The sequence below is a fragment of the Thunnus albacares genome, chromosome 2 (genome assembly GCF_914725855.1).
Source record: "Thunnus albacares chromosome 2, fThuAlb1.1, whole genome shotgun sequence".
In the NCBI taxonomy this organism is placed as follows: domain Eukaryota; kingdom Metazoa; phylum Chordata; class Actinopteri; order Scombriformes; family Scombridae; genus Thunnus; species Thunnus albacares.
The window spans coordinates 13,987,981-14,002,139 of record NC_058107.1 but is presented as its reverse complement, the minus strand read 5'-3'; the positions used below and the strand labels follow the sequence as shown (position 1 = coordinate 14,002,139).

General features: G+C 39.5%; 1 protein-coding gene across 4 annotated transcripts in view; it reads left to right on the top strand.

Moving 5' to 3' along the window:
• The first annotated feature begins 590 nt into the window (after nucleotides 1–590).
• Nucleotides 591–14,159, top strand: part of gapvd1 (GTPase activating protein and VPS9 domains 1) — a 33,980-nt gene continuing 20,411 nt past the window's right edge. For 2 of the 4 annotated variants that reach the window (XM_044366867.1, XM_044366858.1), the window contains exons 1-8: nucleotides 591–753; nucleotides 8,187–8,405; nucleotides 9,135–9,402; nucleotides 9,511–10,083; nucleotides 10,180–10,263; nucleotides 10,352–10,486; nucleotides 11,519–11,711; nucleotides 12,329–12,409. In XM_044366867.1, coding sequence (XP_044222802.1) covers nucleotides 8,221–8,405; nucleotides 9,135–9,402; nucleotides 9,511–10,083; nucleotides 10,180–10,263; nucleotides 10,352–10,486; nucleotides 11,519–11,711; nucleotides 12,329–12,409 — 1,519 coding nt within the window. In that variant the 5' untranslated portion in view covers nucleotides 591–753; nucleotides 8,187–8,220. The remainder of the gene's footprint in view (nucleotides 754–8,186; nucleotides 8,406–9,134; nucleotides 9,403–9,510; nucleotides 10,084–10,179; nucleotides 10,264–10,351; nucleotides 10,487–11,518; nucleotides 11,712–12,328; nucleotides 12,410–14,159) is intronic. The other 2 variants (XM_044366879.1, XM_044366874.1) reach the window with 1 other exon arrangement.

Below are 14,159 nucleotides of genomic sequence, written 5' to 3'. Positions count from 1 at the left end.
CTGAGGGTGACACTGCCATTTCACAAATTTGATTTCAGCATTGAAATAATACATAATCTTACAGTTTGTGCATGACAGCTAATATTGATGGTCAGTGTCTTGACTCCTAGGCCACCAGGGTGTAATCTAATAACAATCTTGAAAATATCTATCTATTATACGTTCTCTCATTTATATAAGTGCATCAAATTGTTTTTACACAATAATGATAATAATTTTTGGGAGAATTTGAAGAGCATGAAAAAAACAACACTGCTACATAACCATGAAGACAAAAATAACATTTGCCTATTTCAAATAGTCGACAGTATTCTACTTTAATAACAGAGACAACAATTGGCCTAAAAACTGAACTAATGATATCAACAGACATTTTTGTCAGTGGCCAACAGACAATTTGTGACTCTGTGGGTTCATATAGAAATTGTTTTAGGTACTATTAGGTATGTTGGTGCCCACAGCATGTGAATCAAAAAAATCTATTGTTTGAAATTGCACCAAATTCTTATATTACAATAATAACATATACGCCTGTTTCTGCATTAGTGCGGGCTCTCCCTTTAAACAAAGCCTTTGCGCATGCGGGCTGCGCAGGTCTCCTCGTGATGACAGCAAATGACAGCACTGTTCGCCCCTGCAGAAGCCAGTGAGAGACGGCTAATCGCCAACAAACAATCCCTCTGACTCGAGAAATCTTATGATCAGCCGTGTTTAGAGACATTGTGAACAACCGGTGCGCGCTAATTACGTCCGGTAAGTTGCTGAATTTACGTTAGCGTATTTTGTGGCTCATATTCGGTCTCTCAGGAGCTTGCAACCTAAAGCTAAGCTAACGTAGCCAACTAGCTTGTCGTTAGCTTGCCGTGCTTGACTAGCTAAGGTTAGCAGTCTTTAACTTGGTTAGCAGGCTACCGCTTGGTTGGCCAGTTCACCAATTTGCTGTCTGTGATTCTCCTTTCACATCAGTGCGAACACAAGTCCTTGACTGATACCAGATTTGTGGGTGTCTTGTTCTTCGGTCAGTTTTCTCCACAGTCTTTAGCCGACCTGACGTTGGTTAACGTTACATGGTTTATTTGATCTGATTCTCAACTCGTTTGGTGGTAAATTTAGCCGGGTTTAACCTAAGCAAGTGGTAGCTGACATTAACCAAACCTAACCTACCTCGGTGTGTTGGCTGTTTAGATAAATCTCGGTTGGCTAATAAACCAATATATTCGTATCAAGGACACTGAAAACATGCAACTGAATTTGAACAGCACATCAAAATGTTTCAGTTTTTGTGTCAAATGTGTCCCCACCCACCCATCGAGGCCGTAAAAGGCATGTCTGAAGTTTTTAGTCGAACAACAGCACGATTAAGCCACATCTGTAATGCTTGTGATGCTGTCATTTAACATCTTAAATGTTAAACTAATCATCTTCCCTTTTTGTCTTATAGTGCTGTAACAATTAGGGAACGACAGTAATGATAATAAAGTCAGTTTATCATTGAAGTCTTTTTACTGGGTGAAAATGCGAAACATTTGTTGTTTATTTGTACATTTGTGAAATGTGGGATTTTGCTGCTCTATTCTTTATATTGTCTTTATGTTGAATTTCATTATGAATTTAAGTGCAGTACAAATTAAGTGTATTATTATTACTATATCTGTTTCATATCCTTCTAAATTGGATATTATGAATTTTATTGTTTGACAGAAAAAAATTTATTAATGAAAGACTTGTTGGCTTAGTGAACTTGTATTCCACATGATAAATGAGGAAGATAATCATTTAATAACTTGTAATTTCATCCAAAAATTCAGTCATTACTTCCCACTTTGACAATAATTGGTGTCAAAGTGTTTTGGTTCGAAATGATCCAAGCTCTCATCCTTTCACCATAAAAGCACTAACATATTTTCCCAGTTTGTAGCCAGATGCTGACACATTACACAGCGGAACATCCCTTTGCATTATAGTGTCAATGCATCAGTTAGCTCCAGTCAGTCACTTTAATGTATCATATTGTGTTCATTAGCTCAGATTGAGGTTCGGTCAACAGGACTTTCTTCCTGTGTAGTAATTATCGTGTTGCCAGGAAATGTGGCCTGTTTAGTTTATGGTTTGAGAGTGCAATGACTCTACGTAACTGGATTTTAATAATTCCTGGCCTCATGCTGTAGCCTTAGCAGATATTACTCAGAAGTAGCCTTGTGTTTTTTCATGAGGCCATTTAAGGTGATACAAATGTCAACGTTAATGTTCTTCATACTTTGCAATACCATCGTCTGTCTCCTTTCATTTAGTGTTTACTGTAACAGTGATGCTTGGTGCAGATGTCTTAAGATCACTACTTCGTTTGTGTCTGTCCTGAATGTATTAGTAAAGTCTGTTGTTTCTTAAATGTGCAGTCACTGAATGAGACAATTGGTGAGGGATTAAGATGATATTAAACTTTAGAGATTGTGCTGTGTGTATCTCTTTGTGTATTTGTGCTGTGTGCTTCACTTCTTCTTCATGACACTTGCTGTACAACTTGAGGATTTTGCTTTGGGCAAATTGTTTGTGGCTCAGAATCCAGTGTTTTCACACTTTCCTTAAAGTTATCTCACTAAATAGTTTGGTTTGGGGGCCACGTATTGGTCCACAAACAAGGTCTGACTCACCCTTAAAGGATCTGAAGGCTAGGCTGTACTTGTACTGTCAGTACCTGCTGTGGTCTACTGGACTATGTTCCATGATACCTGAGTTCACAGTCGGAGTTGTGATAAAACTTCAACATGTGATGGACAACTGATAAGAAGTGTACCTTACTTTCATTTAACACCCTGTAAATAACTACATAACAATAACCAACAGTGCAGTCGATGCCAGAATTTCAACATAAACATTCATTTTCTTGGATGAACGTAGAGGAGCCCTTGAAATTAGACAGGACTTGTCTGCCCTTCACACTGTCTTTGGTTTAGAAACATGGACTTAAGAAGATCAAGCCCCTGAATTGGGACACAGCTTATGTGTTCATTGTGTTTTTTTTTTTTCTTTCTTTTTTTCCCCCACTGCTACAGCTTTTTGTGTCGTGCACATTGTCAAACATTCTTTCGGGGCAGTGGTGGCTTTAAAGTTAGAGAAGGGGGCTTGTGTCGCTTCTTCCATCCCCTGACTGGCAGGATAGATCTAGATCTAGGCATGGATACATCTCACCTTTTCTCAAACTAACCCATCTTAAGAATCTGATCAATTGCTCAATGTCATCGAGTATTTGACAAATTTCGATAAACAGTGGAGTGGAAACATACTGGTCAGTACTCTGAAAGTATTGAGGTTAAGTCCCACCGCTAGTAACTTGTCCTGTTAGTGGTGGGAGAAGTCAGATAAATCTCATGTACTTACTGCACAGTATTTGCTTGCTGAGCAGTGTAAGAAATTATCTGAAAGGGAAGTGTGAAGAGGATGTTGTCTCGCAACCGTGAATACCTTTTGTAGAGAGTGAAATCCTTTGAATATCTATAAAAAGAACTTTGTTCCATTGGTTTGTGTGTGAGATCATGCAGTAGGAGGAGTGGGCCACGTTCCAAACCCCTTTACTCTAGTGCTGTGATGTTAACTTACATTCTTTTATAGGGTAGTGTTGTTTTGTGCTTTCGATATCAAAAAATTGGCAACATTTAATCGTTTTCATCAGATAACTTAAGTGGTTGGCCTTATCCTGATATTTGAAATTCTCTTGTTTTGTTTCTGCCCTGCCTCTTGTCTCTTACCCTGCCTTGCTGTTATAATTATGGTGCTTACACAGATGTTTGGCTTTTGTCATTGAGCCTCTTTGTCTCACATGTTAACTGTATTCAAGACCATGATCATTCTCATGCAACTCAGAAGACTGCAGATAATGCCTTCCTTTAAACACCCCCCGTTGTTCGGTTTCTCTTCTGCTTTAGAGTTCCTCAGTGCTCTCCATGACTGACTCACCAGGTAGTTTTACGCAGCTGATTGTATTTGAGTTGTTGGGCACAGGAGGCCATGACAAATGGCAGTTAACCTCCCTGCTAGCCACTTAATAGCCTAGTTGCTTTTTCACTTCCGTCCAAGTATGTCAGGAATGTGCTTATTCACTAACACGAGTGTATACGTGGAAGTGAGTGTACTACTCAGTAGAGCTGGGTGAAATGGCAAAAAAATGTGATCATGATAATTTTTTCCATATTGATCTGAAGCCTGAAGAAACCAGAAGGTTCATCAGTTAAAATTTAGAATACTTTATTAACATAAAAAACAGAATAAAATCATGTAAACATTTAACTCTGCAAACATGGTTTGATTTAGAATATATTTTGTGATAAAATAATATATTGAATAATATCTAAATGTAAACATTTAACTGTATAGACATGCTTCATCGGCTCTAACAAAACAATACAAGTGAGCGTGCCTTGTAACTTCTTAAAATAATGTAAATGAAACTAAAAGCTGTCATTGCTATCACATCAAATTCATTGGCGGGGCAGCAAACATCTCAAATGTTTGTAGAGGTTCAACCAAGACAAAAAAAGCAAATAAACCAGTGGATCACAAAGGCCCTGACACATTCATACACTCAACTGTAAGATAAAATACATGTAAAAGATATGAATTATGATCTGGTTTGACATCTCTCAAATGTTGTAGAAGTAAAAATCTGAGTAAAAAGTACAAAATTGTAACCCAGTTATTATGCTACATCTTTTTTACACATACAATATATAGTCTACTGTAACCTCTTCATTTATCTAACTGACTACATCATTTTCTTTGCTTAGTTCATCATTAGATTTGCTCATTTCTTTTATGAAATGACGATGTTAGCAGTAAGTGGCTTTTCGTTGCTACTCGTACTCTTTACTTAGCTTCAAGCTTAGCCTAGCTTAACCGTTAGTTAGCATTTGCAGTCAAAGCAGCCTATTCCACAGCTACAGACAGAATGTCTCTACTAGAGAAACGTGTCGGTGAGTTAGAGCAGCTTTTTTTGGCTAACATTACTTTATACATGACGGGCTCTCCAGATATTCATAGCCCCGCTGCGGAAGGAAATGAGTGTGTACTTTGACATGTAGACCAAATTTACAGACTGACTGGCAAATGTCACGATTATTTCTGCTTTGTAATAGGCTGTTAGATCTTTCCATATCAAGTAAAAAATATCCAAAGTTTATCATCGTTATCAACATAAATTTTATTTCGATACCGTATCGAGATCGTGTAAAACCCAGCCCTTCTACTCAGCCAGTTACCTGTTGGCTTATTTAGGCAAGAAATGAAAACAAAAGAAATCACAGAATGTCATCTTTCTTATTTTTCTTTTTATATACAAATTTATTTATAATCTGGAAAGGTCCTGAATGTTGGTCAGTTAAGAACAACTTAAAGCCCCTATCCAATGTAGTGCAGCCTCCCTTTGTAGGTTTTCAAGTAATACAGTAGATGAGTTGTTTCTGTTCATTTTTTAGACTCTTTTTAAGTTATAGTGCTAGCAACATTAATAACTTTAACTTGATAAATGTATTTAACAGTTAATTGATTAAGGTTGTTATGCTTTTTTTTTTTGTTGTTGTTTCTCGATCGCAGCCCTACTTTCAGACCGTCATCATGTTTCTCACGTGATAAAGAGAAGCTGTGCTTTATAAAGAATTTCTGGAAGACACTATACATTTACATTTTCTCCCTAAACCATAAATTAACACACACAATGTTTCTGAGTCTTTAAACTTGACCCATTTTTTTTTTTTAATGAAACAATCTTATCACAGTAATTTGAGATCAGTAATCACTGTTTATTCTTGGTTTACAGAGGGAACTCTTTGTACAGCCCATCATTATGTGTTTAAATCTGCATAACCAATTTGATTTGTCAGGCATATCAACTCCAACGTTGTGGTTGTCTATTACCTTGCGAGCAAAGACGCTGCCTTGCAGTCATTCCCGCTCTGTGGCAGTTTTCACCAGTCTAGTCTCATTCTCCTCCCAGGGCCCTAACTCCGCAGTTAAATCTGTGTTTGCTATGTTAGCAAGCAGCCACAAAGAGGCTTTTGTGCAAAGGATTCACCAAGAAATCATTCAAATTTCATGCACTCAGCTTGGTTTGTATGTCTTGGCTGTGTATGTCTGGAAAAGGGGAGAGTGATTTGCATATTCTGCTATGTAGCTGAAAAAGCATGCTTTTGCTGTTGTCATTGGGCCAGTGTGTGAAGCACAGTGAATGCAAATGATCACTTCCCTCTTGCATGACACGAGCATCATGTGTGAGCTAACGTTCAGCCAGACATTTACAGAAAAGGGAACTGCTTCCTGCTTCATCAACTTTGAGATGCAACATTACCTAAATATTGAAAACTGATGAGATTTTCAAGAAAGGAAAAAAAATGAAATTGAATGTGGGTATTAACTGTGCAATAAATGTTGTGTTTCTTTGGTTCATTGGGGTTTCTGTATGGTTCCAATACGCATGCTAGATAGTATCGCAGCACAGTCACAAGCCTTGTGCCAGTGCAACAGTGATGTACTGAAAACTGCAGTTTTCTCCCTTCTGATGAAAGTGCTTGCAAAAAACAAGCATCCCAGCTCAGTGTTTTGATGTTTAAAGGTGTACTTCAGCAATTTAATTATTCACTTCCATAAAGTTTGGGCACAACAATGACAAAAATGGTCAAATTTAAAGGAGCAGAGGCTGAAATATTCCAACTTTTAGTTAAAGCTCCAGAATGGCAGAATACTGCACTTCCCATAATGCTATAGCATCTTTTAAATAGACCCTCTTTTCAAACTCCCTGCCCCCAGTTTGTAATATAAGTAGAGCTGCTTATTTCCTTGATTAATTGTTTAGTCTATAAGATGTCAGAAAATAGTTAAAATGTTCACAGTTTCTCAGAGTTCACAGTGACTTCTTCAGATGGCTTGTTTTGTCCGACCAACATTTGTTGATGACAATCGACTAATTGATTAAATGATTACTCCTTGTCTATTATAAATCTGTAGTCTCAAAGCCCAAGCCGATATAACCTTGATGACATGCTAAAGTACTACCCATAATGCCTAAACTGACTTATATGTGTAAAATTGGTCGAGTTCCCTTTGGCACAGCTGACTTAAAAACCAGAACAGTGACTATAAGACAGAGGGAGTATTTAACACCACATACCCCTTCATTCAGAAATTGATGATCATTTTTGTTTAAGAGCCTCTGTGTGGCTTTGTTGTGAAAAAAAATGTGAGTCTGCCTCTCTTGCTTCTTGGCTTCTTGCTTCTTCCCTGATGTTAACATCCCTCTGAGTGAGAGCCCACCTAATGTGGCAGTCAGTGGGCCTTTTCACACCTGAAAGTCCGAACCAAGGTTCATGTTTTTGTTAAACTACATTTGATCCAGTTAGTTTTGGTTTCACATTGCAATTATGTGAGCGCACTAAAGAACTTTACATGACATACCTACGTCCTGTCGTCATCACCTATGTGTGCTACGTGTTCCTATACCTGACATTGATTGTTTTTGAGACAGGTGTGGGTCTGACGTTGGCATTTTACCTACTACTGCTGTTTGAATTAATGGAGAAAAATGAATCAACAGATTCATCCCATTGCCACTAAATTATATTAAGGTGGCATTGCTCTCCTGTCCTCTCATATCCTCTCTGTCTCATTCTGTCTCATTTCTCAATACCTGGAAAGTGTTGGCATTTTTAGACATTTTTTCCAGTTGACTTTTTCTAACATGGTCAGACCATATTTCAGTTAAAAATTTGGTCTCCTCCTCTACCCATGTGCTACCATGGCTCCTTTTTCCTTTTTCCAGGTCTGACGATAGCCTGCTGCAACTTCCTGTAATTAACCCGAAAGTCCGAACCATCCAAAAAATGTTTTCACACCAGAAATGAACTGAACCATGGTTCAGTTAGCTGCTGGCCTCCATGTGGCCAGCAGCTAACTCACCACTTCTGTGATTTCAGCTACTTCACAGTAAAAGCCTTTAATAGTAAATATATTTGCTCATACATGTACTTTTGCTGTATGGTGTTTATTCCTGTTTTTTCCCACTGATGTTCTTTTAACACTTGATGAAAGGTGGTATGAACTTTTGTTAAGTCCCTGTTCCTCATATTCACCTCAGTTATCCTTTTACACAGTTGTGTTCTGTAATCCAGCGTGACTGAATCTTGTCTCTTTTATTCCCATAGTTATTTACCCCTCTGCCTGTGAGAGCTGGTGAAGATGGTGAAGCCAGACATCCACACTCTGGCCCACCACCTGAAGCAGGAGCGGCTGTATGTGGCGTCGGAGAAGCAGCTGATCCAGAGGCTCAACAGTGATGTGCTGAAGACAGCTGAGAGGCTCTACCGGGCCGCCTGGATCGCCAAGCAGCAGAGGATCAACCTAGATCGTCTCATTCTCACCAGGTCGGGCTGAGGAATAGTTTAACCTTTTCACTTAAAATAAACTTAAATGCCATTTAACAGAGCTAGAGCCAGAACCTGGTTATATCATTCAACAGACTAGAAGCAGGTGGAAATGGCTAGCTTGGCTCTTTCCAGAGTTCAAAAATATGACTACCAGCAACTGTGAAGGTCATTAATTATTATGTAACTTGTTTGTTTAATTTGTAACCTGACAGAAATGTAAAAACATTTTTGGTTTGTGGTTTTGGAGGGAGATATGAAACTTAACATTTCCTGTTATACATGCCCGTAATTTGTTGTTGTATCTTGTGGTGCTTCTACCAACAGTGAGCATTAAATTGAATGAATAAACACTATTTGTTGTCAAGAAATTAGAATATTGGTAAATGCAAATATTTTAACTTCAAATGAAAAAAAAAAAAAATGTTAAAAGTTGAAGATGTGGTGAACATTTTTCTAATTGTAAATACTGTTGCACAAGTACATATGCTAAGATAACGACCCAGGAACACAAATATAAGCTAAAGTTTGATTCTTTGTGGTGTTGTTGCACACACTTGGCCCTGTCACTGCAGTTCAGATCAGTTGTCCTAAAAGGGAAACTACAAAGCGAGAGCAACCCTTTAATCATTGAGCATGTGATCTAATAGATGCACTCGCTTCTGTAAAAATATACGTCAATCAGAGCATGGTTGGAAAACATGCTGTCTTGTTTTGTTTTTTTTACAGTGCGGAGGCCTCTCCAGCTGAATGCTGCCAACATGCCAAAATGCTGGAAGACACACAGTTTGTTGATGGCTACAAGACTCTGGGCTTCCAGGAAACTATATATGGCGAGTTCGTGGCCCGGTTGAGGGAGAATCCTAGACTGGTGGCGTCATGCCTGGTGGCAGGAGAGAGGCTGAACCAGGAGCACACCCAGGGGGTCATCCATACAGTCTTCACCTCACTTTATGGCAACTGCATCATGCAGGAGGATGAGAGCTACCTGCTGCAGGTGAGGTCCTACCTGCCTCCAGTGTTACACATTAGAAAAGCAATTTAGCTTCTCAGAGAGATTAAATGTTATTTATCTTGTGTGTCTCTCTTTCTCGCCAACTTCCAGGTGTTGCGGTACCTGATAGAGTTTGAGCTGAAGGAGAGCGACAACCCTCGCCGTCTGCTGCGAAGGGGAACCTGTGCCTTCAGCATCCTTTTCAAGCTCTTCTCCGAAGGCCTGTATTCAGCCAAACTCTTCCTCACTGCCACCCTCCATGAACCCATTATGCAGCTGCTGGTAGAAGATGAAGACCATCTGGAGATTGACCCAGCCAAGGTGACAGAACGCCTCACTCCAGCCCAGCAGGAGCGCTTTGGGGAGAAGGGCTCTGAGGGATACAAACAAAGGGTGCAGGCAGCTGTGGAGGCCAATGAAGCCAAGCTGGTAGCTCTGGTCAATAAGTTTATTGGTTACTTGAAGCAGAACACCTACTGCTTTCCCCATAGCCTGCGCTGGATTGTGTCCCAGATGTACAAGACGTTGTCATGTGTGGAGCGTCTTGAGGTGGGTGAAGTGCGCACCATGTGCACAGACCTGCTGTTGACCTGCTTCATCTGCCCAGCTATAGTCAACCCGGAGCAGTATGGTATCATCTCAGATGCCCCCATCAATGAAGTGGCCCGCTTCAATCTAATGCAGGTCAGCGGCACAGGAAGTAATCTGCTCACACATACATACATACATGCGGGACTCATTCTGCTATAGACTCATATCTGATAATGTTTTGTTGTACAGGTGGGGCAGCTTTTGCAGCAGTTGGCCATGGCTGACGATGATGCAGACCCAAGGCGGAAAAGCTGCTTGTCCAAATTTGATAAGGTATGCACATTGCTATTTTTGCTTGTGTAACTCTAACCTAATTCTATTATATTTTTCCTTGTACAATGTTTCTTTTCTGTTTCTCCAGAGTTGTGTAGCTGCCTTTCTGGATGTGGTGATTGGAGGAAGAGCAGTCGAGACCCCACCTATGTCCTCAATGAACCTTCTGGAAGGTCTAAGCAGGACTGCAGTCTATATTACGCATAATCAGCTGCTGGCGCTGGTAATTTATTTTGTAACTGATAGCCAAATTATGTTCTGCCATCCTGGAACAAGACATAGTAAAATTACCAAGCGTGCATCACACATGCTCCCTACAGACTAGGTGATCTGATAAAATTTTGAAGCACCTTGCTGCATAAATGTGCATATCACCTTGAAACCTTTGTGAGAACTTAATGCTTTCGGATACAGAGTTTATGTACAAGGGGAGGACAAAATAACAAAAATGCTGTACAGTACAAAGCTGTACAGTTAACACCCTTTTGGTACAGCTTAGAGTGTTGGGTTTTTGTTGAAACTAGTGGTTTTATGTTGTGTTTTATGTGAGGAATGTTGGAAGTTTTACTTGTGACCACTTCTCATTGCAGTTTTTCTGTGTGTGGCATATGTTGCCATGTTTATTGAGACCTAACCTATCCTCGCTTTAAATAATCTTTCAGTGTTTTCATCTGATGTAATAGCAGTTCAGTCACAACTGTGTGAATCACATTTTAAGAAAAGAAATGACACGTGAGTCACTTTCAGTTGAATGCCAACAGCAGTATGCAAAAGCTTTAGTAGGTGTGTGACAAGCATTATTCTTAAAAGTGACTTGTTGAAGCAACCCACAGTGGTAAAAATAGACTAGATTGTCGGTGTTTGAATTTCTCATGAATCACTTGCGAACACAGCAGATATGTTGCCAGAGGGAATGGCTTAATGCATTAAGTTACCTCATGATATCAGTGTGACCTCAGTGTATGTGTATTAGTATATCATGTCAAGACATAAGGTGGATCAAGAGCCTTTTGGTTTACTTGTATATGAAAGTTGAGATCTTGTTTGGATTTTCACCCACACTTTTGAAAGTGTGTCTAATCCCATAATTTAAACAAGTAACCATTTAGATTCACCAGAACACAAGCTTGGCAAGTGCAAACATATCACATGTCACACCCTTTCTTGGAATAACTGTTGACTTTCAAAGATTGATTGATTGTTATTCAGAGTTATGATCATAAGAAAAAGAAAAACCCCTCTTCATCCTGTATAGGTGGACTTTGTGCGGAGCGTGACGGCGGGAGACCACCTTCGGGAGGAGGACCACATGGCTCTGGAGACCCTGTTGGCCAATGTGCCCCAATCTCGAACTGTGAAGAGCAACAGTCTGGAGCTCACCCCTTCCAACACCCCCCAGCTCTCCCCGGCCACCACTCCTGCCAACAAGAAGAACAGGCTCCCCATAGGTACCTCCACAACCTCTAAGCCTCCGTCTTCCTGTCACTCTGATTTTCAAAATACATTTATCAACGTGCTCAGTATGATGCAACCTCGTGTAATTTCTTGATGTGAAGATCTGAAGGCCATTTTGCCTTATAGGAATATAACAATTTGAAACAAGAAGTAGAGGATAAAACTGTAATATTTTCTCTAATGAGAAGCAAAATAAACAAGTTGAGTTGAGTGGTGATGGCTAGTTAAAGGCCTGTGTTTCATAGGAAGCTAATGAGCTTCTTCTCATCTTGTTATAAAGATAATTAGCACGGCCTGGATTGAGGCTCAATTACAGAAATGACAACCAATTAAATTACCAAATATAAATGAACTCATTTTAATTGGAATGGATGGAAAAGATGCATAGACTACCTTCATTAGCATTTTCAAGACAAATGATGCTGCAGCGACTACCCTCTTAATTAGAAATGAACCACTTGTGCTTGCTTCTCTGAAATATGACGTTTATACACACAGTCTTGACTTGATACTTGAAATACTTTTGAATTCTGAGATGTACTCTGTATTCTTTCTCCAACTCCCTACCTTGTCCTTCTCCTTTCCTCCTGTGCTGCCAATGAATGACCAGGACAACACTTAGCCGCTATAACATCCTGGGACCCCACAACCACCACTCTGTCTGCTCACATTCCATTAGTAACCCCTTTTGGTGGGTAGCCTGTGAGTCGTGTTAGAGCTGGAGAGAAGTTAGCCGTTGTTGCTATTGTTTTCACCCAGCTGCGTGTTAGATAATTCTCATCCGGCATCAGCCCATGCTCCAAACGGCAAAGTAACCCCCCCCCCCACCGCCTCACCACTGATACCTAGCAGCTGCTCTCCTCCATGCGCTTTCACCATACCTGCTTTGTTTTGCATAGTGCTTTGGCTCATTGTTAGGGCTGAGATGTTTGTCCCACTCATTTCGTTTTCTAAGTTTTTCCCTTTTTTGCTTCCTCATTCAGCGGAGTATGGCTATTCATTTCCAGGTACTGGAATAGCAGTTGTGTTCTTGATAGCACATATAGCATCCACTATCTAGAGAGAAAGGGCAAAACTAAGTACATTGATGATTTCAATTATTTTGAGTGATTACGTTGGCTCGTCATGTAGTCATAGTGGTAGATCAGTTGAAAATCTTTAACTGCGTCAATGTGTTGTTAGTCAAAGTGTCATATAACCAGAATCGTTGTCACGTCATTCAACTGTTAAGTGGCTCATGCGGGTTTTTATTCTGTGATTGAGGCATTGTTCATGAAAACCACTCGCACTGAGAAGGAAATGCAACCCAGATTGAGTGTAATGTGGTCGCACGTCTTGACCGTATTTATGTAATCTTGACGTGATTGAAGAAGTGAACAGCACGCTTTCCATACAAACCCAGAACCTCAGTGAACTAGTATAGTGCCTGTAGTTAGTTGTGCTTAGTAAGTTTTTGACTATATCCAGCGGATGAAGCTAAAGAATCAAACCAGTGCACTATATAGCAACAAAAACAGGGCTGAAATATGTCAGTCCTGTTTTTAGAGTAGTAGAGCTCATCAGGAATGTCATGTGATATTTAAGTGCTCCACTATGTCAGGCCGGCCATTTTAATCCCAGAAACAGTATGGTAGCATGTCAGTTGGTATTGTAACACACACGTAGATTAACGTGGTCCAGTGTAGAATGACAACTTATTTTGGGCTGGAAGACTGAATTTAAATGGTGTTACAGGTTAATGTTTTTTATGCACAGTGTTATAAATTCTTTATACTAGTGTACTAGTGTTGGCTGAATCATATTGTTTAAGTACTATGGCAGATATGTAGCCTTTTCCATTTTCAAGTGAGGATTTGGTACGTAAAGTGACATCATAAGCAAAGCTGTCTATGTGCTGTTGTGTGTGTGTTTGTTTATTTGTTTGCAGCTAAACGGTGAACTGGTCACAGTTAAACAGGAACACCATATTTAGATGATAAAAACCAACATTCTTATGCTAAAAGAAAGCTCAGCCTTTGCATTGTTAACTAACTACTGTCTAACATTTAAAAAACGCGAGGCAGAGATAAACTCATCTTAAATGTCACACCAGTGTAAACCTGTAGCTGCACAGAGAAAAAAGTTTTGACATTTTCAAGCCAATTTGACCTTCCAATTTAAATTAAAAATTAAATTCAGTCATTAAATTGCAGTTACAAACTACACGTTGGTATGACATACTAGATGAGTCTTGGTTTGCTGGCCTCCAGCTTTAAGATAGAGCTGTTTGTTTTCACAAATATACAGTTTGTTTGCTCAAAAAATGTCCTTTAAAAAGTGACATGTTGATTCTATAATGTGTTGACTAAATCCAACAAAAATCTGGGAGTTAAAACATGAGTAAAAAATGCTGTTTAGTGTCCAACAGTCTGAAAATAACACAATCGTTCTCTACTAATTCC